General features: G+C 36.4%; 1 protein-coding gene across 1 annotated transcript in view; it reads left to right on the forward strand.

Annotated features, from left to right (window-relative positions):
- Positions 1-12,831, forward strand: part of LOC120515503 (probable C-mannosyltransferase DPY19L4) — a 44,146-nt gene that overhangs the window by 17,487 nt on the left and 13,828 nt on the right. Inside the window, 3 exon segments of the mRNA XM_039736563.1 lie at positions 910-933; positions 935-993; positions 4,969-5,101. Of these exon segments, the coding sequence (XP_039592497.1) occupies positions 910-933; positions 935-993; positions 4,969-5,101 (216 nt within the window).

A 12,831-nucleotide genomic window follows, 5' to 3' on the forward strand; every position in this document is an offset into this window, starting at 1 on the left:
GCCTTCAGGTTCTCTTTGTGACACCATCCTAGTTCTCAGCATGTGTAGTCAAGACAAGATGGTCCTGGGTTTGTGTGCATTGTCATTCCTCTGTAAATTTAAGATCTATTGAAAATCCATTTGTCCAAATTAATAGTGCTACTATCAGTGGCACGCCAGAAGCCAAATAAATTCTATTCTTAGATAGATAGATAGATAGATAGATAGATAGATAGATAGATAGATAGATAGATAGATAGATAGATAGATAGATAGATAGATAGATACTTTATTAATCCCAAGGTGAAATTCACAAACCTAACTAACCCTAACCCTAATCTTAAGTAAAGCTAGCAACTAGTAGATAATTTCAGAAGCAATATGAAAAAACTGTGAGAAATATGGAGCTTCTATAAAAAGGCTGCTGCTTGCACAGTTCCCAGAAGACAAGTGAAATAAGTACAAGCTCACTCGCTACCCAAACTCAGAAAAATAGTGTCTGTTTTAATTACAAGACAAAATAAAAGGTCTCAACTCATTCTTCTTATTTAATTTTCTGTCAAAGAAGCACCTCTCTTTTCTTATACTCGGGCTTTCCTTTCCATGCACAGAATGACTTCTCAAATTCAAATTTTCTCAGTTTATTACTCCACTTTCATTAATTTCAGAAGGTTCTGAAAAAGCAAACAATCAAGTCATTCTGGGTAAAAATAAGCCTTTTTATGAGAGCATCACGACTACTGCTAACACATGTTATTTAATTCTATTATTGATGTTATTTTTGAATATGACTCACTCTTATAAAATGTTATAAAAAATTATATAACTGACTCTTGGATGAAGTAACTGCAAAAATGTGAAATTCTGTAACTTTCAAATTAGTAAACTAAGTCATGTATACATTTTATGACTTGTTTTCTTTTCCTTTAGTATTTTCCTCAAGTAGTAACTGTTACTTGCAGAGATGCAGGAGGTATACAATTCTGACACTGTTGAACTGATTAATTGGATCAAGTAAGTATTCAGGACTTATAATACTTTTGCAAATTTCTATGTAAAGTGGAAGTTATGGCGTTCAAAACAAAATAAAATATGTCTAACAAATATTTTGATTAGCAAAACATAGCCTCTTTTTTGTTCTGTCCTCTAAAGTTCTGAAATAATTCTTTTAAATAACTTCCTCAAAAAATGTGTATTTTTTCTGTAAATAAGTATACACCAGTTTATCACACTTAACAATGAAACATCTTTTTGTCATAGCTTAAAGCAATATTATGGAAATTATACCTGCTTACTGAAGTTATACTTAATAAGATTGATTGATTCTGGGTCATCTCAGAAATCAGAATTACAGGCAGTACTTATTGGACATTAAATCAATGAGATATTCTAATTACTCCTGATAAGAAGTGTGCATAATTATACTTTTTAATAGAAAAAATGTTAAATTAAATGAAATATGTAAACCCTGATTTTTAAAAAAAAATATATTTTTTAAATGACAATAACATTTCTGAAATTTAAATTATACAGTTTAACAAAAAGCATATAACTTAACAGTATACACAATGTAAAATGATATAGTTTTGCTAAGAACTCAATTTAAGGTTAGAGTTATACTAGAATTACCACTGCGTACGTTATACATCACTTAAAGTAAAAATGTGAATTAGTTAATTTTTATAAATGAGTTAATTTCAGGGGAGTATGATCCTAGCACTCCAATGTTTGTCCTACATGCCTTGAGATGTGCTGGTTAGTTTTATTGATAGCTATGAATCATCTCTGTGCGAGTCTACATGTGAGTCTGTGCATAAGGTGTCTCTGTGATAGACTGATGCCCTCTCCAGGACTGTTTCCTGTGCTATACCCAGTGCAGTTTCATTAGGCATCAACCCTAAAGTGGCTTAGAGTTTTGAGAATGTTATGCTAGATTATGACTACATTTACTTTAAGCCAATTTATTCATTAATAATTATTATAATAGCTTTAATGAGAATTGTTTTTTTCTCGATATGGATTGATGCTGATTTTTATTGAGAATTTAGTTCAGAATTAAAGGTAGGTTACAAATATAGCAAGTATACAAACATATAAAAGCTAGTGGCTGAGCATGTACACTATCAGTCAAAGTTTTAGAACACCTTGGTTTTTGCAGTTTTTCTTGAAATTTAATCAGTTGAAATGCAATTAATGACCTAAAATGGCAAAAAGGTATGCAGTAAACTGCCAGATTTGATTTTAAAGCTTAAGTTTAGCAAAAACTAAAAAAATTAAATTTCAGAAAATTACAACTAAGCCTTATTCAGGGAACAACTGATAGGTCACAACCTACTGATGTTCTGCAGAAATTAAAGTAAATTCAGCTTTGCAAGTTGAAGCAAACAGTATGCACAGATGTCCCAGCTTCTGTTGATTATTAAAAAAAAACCCTCTCTATGTTTTAGAGCTATAGTGTTTAAAGCAGAGGTGGATCACACTGAGTCACTATACCCTCTGGAGTACTTTTTGGACTCTATTACACTGATAATGGCAAGAAAATGGCAATTAACAAATCAAATGAAGCAGAGCATTAACTAGAATTTAGAGAAATTGCAAAAAGGTGTCAGTGAGTATGTTGTCCTACACGATCCAAGGCAATTGGAAACTGGTAGAAACTCTGATAGGACGGCACGGTCGCGCAGTGGGTAGCGCTGTTGTCTCGCAGTTAGGAGACCTGGGTTCACTTCTCGGGTCCTCCCTGCGTGGTTTCCTCCGAGTACTCCGGTTTCCTCCCACAGTCCAAAGACATGCAGGTTAGGTGGATTGACAATTCTAAATTGTCCCTTGTGTGTGTGTGTGTGTGTGTGTGTGTGAGCACGTGCCCTGCGGTGGGCTGGCACCCTGCCCAGGGTTTGTTTCCTGTCTTGCGCCCTGTGTTGGCTGGGATTGGCTTCAGCAGACCCCCGTGACCCTGTAGTTTGGATATAGCGGGTTGGAAAATGGATGGATGGAAGAAACTCTGATAGGAAGAGATCTGGCAGACCCAAATCACAACCCAATCAAAAGCTAGGTTTCTGAGGGTCACCAGCTTGCATGACAGGCAACTAACAGCACAACAGCTTGAAGTACAGCTTAATAGTGGTTGAAAATAGCAAGTCTCAGATTCTAGTGTGAAGAGGAGACTTTGTGCTGTAGGTTTGACAGGGCGAGTGGCGGTAAGAAAGACGCTTCTTAAAGGACAAAATAGAGCCTTGAAATATCAGCTGTAGATGACTGCAGACTGGAAGAAAGTCTTGTAGATCAATGATTCAAAATCTGAAATCTTTGGTTCATCACACATTTGTATGCCATTGAGTTGGTGAAAGGATGGTCCCTCAGTGTGTGACACTAACTGTCAAACATGGAGGAGGAAGTGTGACGCTCTGGGGTTCTTTTGTTGGAGACAGAGTTGGTGACTTGCACAGGGTGACTGGAATTCTGAATCAAAAGGGTTACCACAGTTTGGCTGTTATATCAACAACAGGTGTCAACTTTGATGAATAAAAAAATTATTAAATTTTTATACACTTAATGATTCCTTGACTTATTTTTTTATTTGCCATTGTTTATTTGTTCTATGCCTTGATCTCATGAAACAACTGTGTTTATTTCCATAAAAGCTGAAAAAACTGATGTGTTCTAAAACTTTAGACCAATAGTGTATGTGTAACAAAAGCTTTGTAAATCCATATTAATATACCATTACCAGTATATTTTTGGCAGCATAAGGACTCTTAGCTTTGAAGCAAAAATTAACTGAATACAAGTCCTCACAAAAATAGGAAGTATCAAACTACTGGTTTAAAACTGGTCTAACACTAGTGTGAGCAATAAAAGTAGTCAGTTCTCTTAATAAGATCATTGGATTGTACTACATTTTTAACATGGAGGTTATCAAATAGTGAACATGTTTATTTGCTAAATTTAGTTGCTGGTGAGATTTTTGCAGTTTAGATTGAGAAAGTTTCTTCATAATCATGTGGATCCAACTAAAATCAGTTTTATGTGTTTTCTTATGTTTAAAAACTTTTTTTCCAATCAGTAAGCATAACAGTGGTCTGAAATACACATACTGCACTTCTGCCTCAAAGCTCTCATGCATTCGTGTTGATTAGGTCAGCATGAGTATCTGGTAGGCTTCTTCACAGTCATAAGAGAATAGGAATGCAGCATGTTGGCAGCGCCATCTTCATTTTTAGCAAATTTAGAGAAGAGATAAAAGATATTGATGCATTTAGAGAAGAGATAAAAGATATTGATGTATAAGATGCTTAAAGTGTTGTTATATATCCCAGTGGTGTGTTTGGCACATTCAGTGTTGACAGAGATGGTAAGTGAGCAAATGACATGTTGATTATTTGTCTAAAAAGCAACTTTGTTTTGTACTTTAAAAGGTTTTATATTGGAATACAATTCATGAATGCATAATCCATTCCTTGAAGCTTTAGGTTCAGATTGAATAGATATTCTAGTATGACCACACCTTCAGCAAAACCAGAACATTTCTGAAAATTAATGTTTACCTTTAAGGAGCTAATATATTATGTACGAGAGAAATAAAATTTAAAAAGGTGCTTGTTCTTTTAGAGTTGTACTTTTATTTTTATGCCCCATATATTAAAATTGTAATATCTTTAAATGGTGTAATATTTTTGAAAATTAATAGGGTTAATTTCTGTATTTGTTTTTTCACTTATCGAATGCCTGTCTGTAATTCAAACACCAATGTTCTCCCCAAATTACTATATCCTTGCAATTAATTGGCTGTTGTTAATTTATTTAGTAATATGTTGGTATTTTGTGAGAAAACCTGTAACATATTACCTTTAAAAGCAGAGTTATGGGACTAGACTTCAGTTCAAGTAGTAACAACCAAAACCATGTAGATTCTTTACTTTAAGTTATTTGCCAAGTTAGTTAAAAGCTTTTTTTTTCTTTTACACTAGTCTGTTTATGCTCTGTTTACAGAAGACAAGTACCAGTGGCCGCAGTGTTTGCAGGAAGTCCACAGCTTATAAGTCTGGTCAAGCTCTGTTCAGGGTTGACAGTAGCAAATCTACCTCTCTACAATGATATTGATCTTTTGAAGAGAAATGAAAATGTAAGGTGTTTACTTATTGTGTTGTGTTCCTTGTTTTTATTTCAGAAAATTAATTTAATTTATAGTTTTAACTCCTCAAATGAATATTTATATATTTTAAATTTTTTTTTTAAATTAACATCATCATAAATGTGTAAGTTTTGTTAACTCTTATTGTTGTGGAGTCCAGAGCTGCTTAGGACTGTACTGATAGCAAACTGTTTTATTGTAGAGTGTTGTCCAATTGAGAAGTTGCTTTCAGATTGCTATGCAGCAGATTCCTGTAACAGTCATTATTGTTAGGTTCAATTATTTCCATAAGATGGGGTAGAAACCTATAAAAGAAAATCTTGCATGTGCAGGATTTGGTGATGCTAAAATCATGCTAGTGTACAGTATGTGTGTGCTTGCATTCACCTTATGATGATTTGATGCTCCCGATGCTTGCAGGAATGGGTTTGACCCTGGATTGATGGATGTAATCATTAAACATCCATCCTTTTCGGAGATACTGTGGCAAGGTGACCTTGAGAGTTAATGAATGTTTCAGGCAATTTACAACCCAGCAAAGCTGAACGTTGTTTTCTCACTGTAATGTTATCTTGCAATACCATTTGTTGGAAACTTTCAGATTTACTTAAAGTACAAGCACAAGTATAAACAGTACACCACTTGAGTAGCAGTAGCATCCGCAGGAGCATGGGTCGCGCAAAGTATAAACCTGGCCTTAATGTGTATCAATGAAACTGTTTTATATTCTTTTAGAAAAATACTAATTAAATGGCCAGAACAACTGTGTATAAAGGAATGTGCTCTATCCAATAATAAACTTAAAACAAAGGCAATAAAGATAACATTCTGGGGCTGAATATAATAAAATCTCTGGGCTAAAAAAATCCAAATGTGAATTGAAATCCATAATTGCAGAATCCGCAAGATGAATTTAAGGAACACCACATTCATTGACATAAAGAAATGGCCATCAGCTTGAAAGTCTGATGTGTTTCAGGATTCTTTCCCTTTTTCAGAGGCAAGGGTCCAAGGAAAGCTACTAAAATTGAATCAATAAACAACCAGTCTGTTTTGAGTTACAATAGGTACTAAGAAGCAAATATAATTGTGCAATGCGTAGGAGTTCTGGGGTGTTAAAAATTTTGAAGGATAAGTGTTAAGGCTTAAATAAGGCTAAGGCTTATGTTAGGTAGAATGCCCAGAGGGGACTGGGTGGTCTCGTGGCCTGGAACCCCTGCAGATTTTATTTTTGTTTCCAGCCGTCTGGAGTTTTTTTTTTTGTTTTTTCTGTCCTCCCTGGCCATCGGACCTTACTCTTTTTCTATGTTAACTTATTTTGTCTTTTATTTCTCTTCATTATGTAAAGCACTTTGAGCTACTTTTTGTATGAAAATGTGCTATATAAATAAATGTTGTTGTTGTTAAATATTTCAAATGGTGCAGCAGTCTTCACTTATATTTTATTTGAGCCAATATTTATATTAGCTCATAGCTGTTTTTTGCCCATGTTTGCTTATTTCTATCTATTGCCTTAGCTTATGCATTGACTTGTGACAAAAAATTAAGCAACAAACTCTTAAATCTTTTTCTTGGCTTGTATTAGCAAAGCTGCCTATGAATCTTGTTGAAACATCAGCCTTCCTATTAGTTTGTAATATCATTTTGTTCTTTCAAAGAAATGACACTTGATAAGAGATAAATGATGCATGTGTGAACTTCTTAAAGCAGCCTGTTTGATACAAAGAGAAAACTGTGGTACAAATCAACATCAAAACTAAAGAAAGAAATGTATCCCCTCTACCAGGACAATTTTGATAAAATCCTTTTGAGTCAGTAATCAGGCAGGAGAGCGCTTGTCCATCTGTGTCATTTATTCACCCTTGTAGCACCATGCTGAAGAGTGAGCATTCATCACAGTAGTCTGTTACAGCACGGTTGGAATGATCAGAAAAATAAGGGCAGAGGCCTGTTTTCTAACACATAAATTTGCACAACATTGCTGAATTAATGTCTACATATTATAATCTTACCAGTAACAGCGTCCTGCACGATAACGTGCAGTGAATACATTTGAGTTGATCATTCATAGTGTTCATACTCTTTCTCTGTATGTTTAGCATTCGTTTGCTCAGAAGTTGATACACTTGCTGCTTCCTGAGCCGCTCTTCTTTTCTCCACCCTTGCGGCCCGCTTCTTCTCTTCTTTCGTCGGCATCTTTTCGCTTTAAAACTGATTAAGTCAGTGTTTGTGTTGCAATTACGTTTTCTTTAATTTTTCACTTAAGCTTCTTCAATCTGCCTCAAGAATGATTTAAGACATGAAGAGGTAGGGGAATGACAGCGAAGGTGGTAGGGATGAGAACGGCGCCTGTACTCAGGCACTGCATGGTCGCCCTGCTGGCTGCTAGATTCTACAATAAAATAAAATAAAAATATAAAGAGGAATAACCTTGGAGGTCAATCAAGCTTGTTCCGTGATCCTAACCTCTCTCTCTCTCTCATTTCTCTCATTTCTCCTAGGGTACGAAGTAGAAAATGGCCGACAGTGGGGTAACTCGCGTTGAAATCGTAATTGAGGAACTCCAAGCTCTTGATGAAAAGATTCAGAAACTCCTGTCCCGACGGAAATACCTGAGAAATCTGAAGGCCCGGCTGTTGGATAAACCGTCCTTGCCATCTGGAACCGGCGAAACATCAACCCCGCGTTGTGCCGACCTCACCCCCGCGTCTCGTAGGAGCGACTCCGCTGCTGACCTCGGTGGATTTCAGCTATGCAGGCGGGGGTTCAAGGCCAGAGCACCTCCATCGGCACAGGCGAGCATTTTATCTCAGAACCGGTTTGACCCTCTACGCGTCCCCATTTCGCCTTCAGCACCTGGTGATGTATTAGTGGTAGGTGATTCCATCGTTAGAAACCTTAATGTCGCATGCCCTAATGCAAAATCGTTTGTTTCTTGTTTTCCCGGTGCTCGTGTCCAAGATGTAATGAAACGTGCGCCAGCAGTCTACGAAACACAAGGAGAGGGCAGTTGGATCAATCGTCTTGCATGCCGGCGTAAACGATATAAGGCACCGACAATCAGAAATCCTGAAGGCTGACTTCGCAGCTCTGATTAGAGACACGAAGGAGAGGACCCCATCGGCAAAGATCTTCGTCTCGGGTCCACTACCTCTCGTCAGACGATCCAACGAGTACTACAGTCGTCTGCTAGGGTTGAACAACTGGCTACAGGGTTTCTGCAAGAAGAAGGATGTCGGCTTCATCAACAATTGGAATCTCTTTTGGAAAGGCGCGTCTCTTCAAGCGTGATGGCCTGCATCCGAACAGTTTCGCGCCGGGTCCTCTCCGAAAACATATCGAAGGTAATTCGTTTTTCTTGACTATCTATCTCTGCTCTTAACCCCTTCCGAAATAATACTGCTGTGCCAGGACATGATGAATGTTTAATAGAGTCTTCCGTTAAAGTTCACACCATTAATACTGTAATAAGCAATCTCAATGCACGTAGAAAACCTAGGAAATACGGCATAAACTCCAATAATCTAATTAAAATCACTATTTTAGAGGAACAATGTATTAAAACTATAAAACAGATCACAGATTAAACAAAAATATACACAGAGCGCGCTAATAATAATAATTTAGTTCCTATTCCAAATAACAATAACGCACATAGTACTCATCTCTGCACCTCCGAAACATTAAATATGGCACTATTAAATGTCAGAGCTTTAACTAACAAAACGTTTTTATCAACGATCTTATTAGTGATAAAAAATAGATCTTATTGCACTAAATGAAACATGGCTGAATTCAGATGCTGCGTCAGTTTTAATCGAATCTGCGCCTCCGGATTACAGTTTTACTCATTCAAACCGCCAGGGAAAAAGGGGCGGATTGGCTAACATTTACTCGAGCGATTAAAATGTAAAGATGTCAGTTTTGGTAAGTTCAAGTCCTTTGAGTATCTCGCCGTTGTTATTCATGGAGATTCTCAAGTTCTAATACTATCCGTGTATAGACCTCCTAAATATAACGCGCGTTTTTGAGGAATTCTCTGACTTAATGTCAATTTTAATTACTAATTATGACACACTCCTAATAGTTGGCGACTTTAATTTTCATATAGATAATCAGTGTGATCTAAAAGTAAAAGAATTTATGAACCTCCTGGATTCTTTTGATTTGAGACAACTCATAAATCAGCCTACACATAAAGCAGGTCATACATTAGACTTAGTGATTACTAAAGGACTGAAAGTTGATATAAAACAGATCATTGATATTGGTCTATCAGACCATTTTCTTCTACTTTTAATATAGAAATAATGATAAAAACACTCATGAGAAGCATATTGTTAAAAAACGCTTCTTTGATTCGGCAGCAGCTTTAAAACTTACAAACATTTTAAGCAATCAGTCCGTTTATAGTGCCAGCTATAATAGCGAGGACAATGTAAATAGTAAGGTGGAAAGATTTAATTCTAAAGTGAGAGCTGCTGTTGACATAGTTGCACCTGAAAAGACAGTGAAAAAATCTTCTAGCATTGGTATACCATGGAAGACCCAAAGAGTGTCTGATTTAAAGAGAACATGCCGTAGAGCTGAGCGTCAATGGAGGAAGAGTAAACTTACTATCCACCACGAAATATTAAAAGTCAAAATAACAGAATACAATAACACTGTCCGTCTTGAGAGACGCTGCTATTTCTCTAATATTATAAATAACAATGCTAGTAATCCTAGAGTCTTATTTTCAACAATTGATCACCTACTAAACCCAGGTAGCTCAAAGGAATGCCTCCTAAGTGCTTCCAGTGAAACCTGTGAGGCTGTCGCTGTATTTTCAATCAAAAATTAATGATATTAGAAATAACATAGTATATCTCCCCAACACTAAGGATCCCCTAAACCCCAACATCCTGTTATAAACAAATTAAACTCTTTCACTAGGATAGATTTACCTGATTTACAAAAATAATATCTCAATTAAAACCCTCCACCTCGTCCTTGACCCGATACCAACAAGGTTTTTCAAAGAAGTATCAGGCGTGCTAATTGATAATGTTCTTGACATAGTAAATTCGTCACTAGATACTGGGGTCTTCCCAGACTGTCTTAAGACTGCTGTAGTTAAACCCCTACTTAAGAAACATAATCTTGACCCTCGCTCTTGAAAATTTTAGACCCATCTCTAACCTGCCCTTCTTAAGTAAAGTTCTAGAGAAGGCAGTCATTATGCAGTTAAATGACCACCTAAATAAACATGCTATTCTTGATAAATTTCAGTCAGGTTTTAGAACAAATCACAGCACAGAAACTGCACTCGTTAAAGTAGTAAATGACTTGCGGGTAAATGCAGACAGAGGCCATTTATCTGTTCTCATCCTCTTAGATCTGAGTGCTGCATTTGACACCATTGATCACAACATTCTTAGAAATCGCCTTAGTCAATGGGTGGGCCTCTCTGGCAGTGTCTTAAATTGGTTTGAATCCTACCTGACAGGGAGAAAATATTTTGTTAGTTGTGGGAATTACAACTCGAAGACACATGATATCCAATATGGTGTTCCACAAGGCTCTATCCTGGGTCCGCTGTTATTCTCAATCTACATGCTTCCGTTAGGTCAGATTATCTCAGGGCACAACGTGAGCTACCACAGCTATGCTGATGACACACAGCTGTACTTATCAATAGCACCTGATGACCCGATTCTATTGATTCACTAACACAATGTCTGACTAGTATCTCAGAATGGATGAATAGTAATTTTCTCAAGTTAAATAAAGAGAAAACTGAAATTTTAGTGATCAGCAATAATGGATACAATGAGGCTATTAGAAATAAACTGGATACATTAGGATTAAAAGTCAAGACGGAGGTAAAAAGCTTAGGGGTGATTGTTGACTGTAATCTGAATTTTAAATCACATATTAATCAGATCATTAGGACAGCATTTTTCACTTAAGAAACATAAGTAAAGTTAGACCTCTTTATCACTGAAAGATGCTGAGAAATTAGTTCACGCGTTTGTTTTCAGTCGACTAGATTACTGTAATGCACTCCTCTCAGGACTACCCAAAAAGATATAAATCGTTTGCAACTAGTGCAGAATGCAGCTGCTAGAATCCTAACTAGGAAAAGAAAATCAGAACACATCACTCCAGTTTTGATGTCACTACACTGGTTACCTGTGTCATTCAGAATTGACTTTAAAATTCTGCTTATGGTTTATAAAGCCTTAAATAATCTCGCCCCATCTTATATATCGGAATGTCTGACACCTTATATTCCAAATCGTAACCTCAGATCCTCAAATGAGTGTCTCCTTAGAATTCCAAGAACAAAACTTAAAAGAAGTGGTGAGGCTGCCTTCTGCTGTTATGCACCTAAAATCTGGAATAGCCTGCCAATAGGAATTCGCCAGGCTGATACAGTAGAGCACTTTAAAACACTGCTGAAAACACATTACTTTAACATGGCCTTTTTATAACTTCATTTTAATCGTAATTTAACTTAATCCTGATACTCTGTATGTTCAATTCATCATAACAACTATTCATGGTGGCTCTAAAATCGGTACTGACCCCTACTCTCTTTTCTGTTTCTTTTTCCGGTTTCTTTGTGGTGGTGGCCTGCGCCACCTCCACCTACTCAAAGCTTCATGATGCTCCAACAATGATGGACGGATTAAAAGGAAGAAGTCTACGTGACCATCATCATCATCAAGCCCTTCCGTGAGAACCCTAAATCCAAAGAGGACTGTTTCATTTATGTTAGGTAGAATGCCCAGAGGGGACTGGTTGGTCTCATGGTCGGGAATCCCTACAGATTTTATTTTTCTCCAGCCGTCTGGAGTTTTTGTTTTTCTGTCCCCCCTGGCCATTGAACCTTACTCTTATTCGATGTTAATGTTGATTTATTTTTTATAATTATGTCTTTCATTTTTCTATTCTTTAATATGTAAAGCACTTTGAGTTACTGTTTGTATGAAAATGTGCTATATAAATAAATGTTGTTGTTGTTGTTGTATCATCACCCCGAAAGTGAAAAGTAGACATCACGCAGTATATGTGTACCAAATTTCAGGTCAATAGTTCAAACGGTTTGCGAGCTACAGGTGATTTAAAATCCTGGACAGACAAATGGACAGCCACGGTAGCGTATTATATAAGAAGATTGGTTAAAAGCCTTGAGGTGTTTTAGCATAGAGCAAAACCAGCCTAAAATCAGTCTTTCTCTATAATATCCATGTTCTTCAATATCTCTTGAATTAAGCTGTTAATCTATTATGAAAACTATTTACGTGCCAACTAGCAAGTCTTACTAGGTGTATTAAAGAACCAGCCAGTTTATTGAACTATCCCCCTGGAATATTCTGCTTGTTTACTGGACCATTACAGCAGTCTCTTCATGATGTTAAAAACAAAATATATTTCAACATGCACGGCAAACCAGCAAACCAAAACACTTAACTACTTACTGTTAAAATTTTAAATTAGAAGTCTAAATTATTCTCTCACAACATACACATCTTAGGAGCTGCAGCAGGACCCTGGCAGGGCATAGGCCATTTATGTGTGTCTATCAATAAACCCATGTTTCAAACTGATCAGTGCTTAAAGTGTTTGATTTCTTTTTCACATAGGTAATAATTTTAAATGCTTCTACAAGTGCCTATAAGAAATATTTACTGTCTTGGATGTTTTCACATTTGTTTATTATACAAAGATGAAAC

This window comes from Polypterus senegalus, chromosome 15 (assembly GCF_016835505.1).
Source record: "Polypterus senegalus isolate Bchr_013 chromosome 15, ASM1683550v1, whole genome shotgun sequence".
NCBI classification, from domain to species: domain Eukaryota; kingdom Metazoa; phylum Chordata; class Cladistia; order Polypteriformes; family Polypteridae; genus Polypterus; species Polypterus senegalus.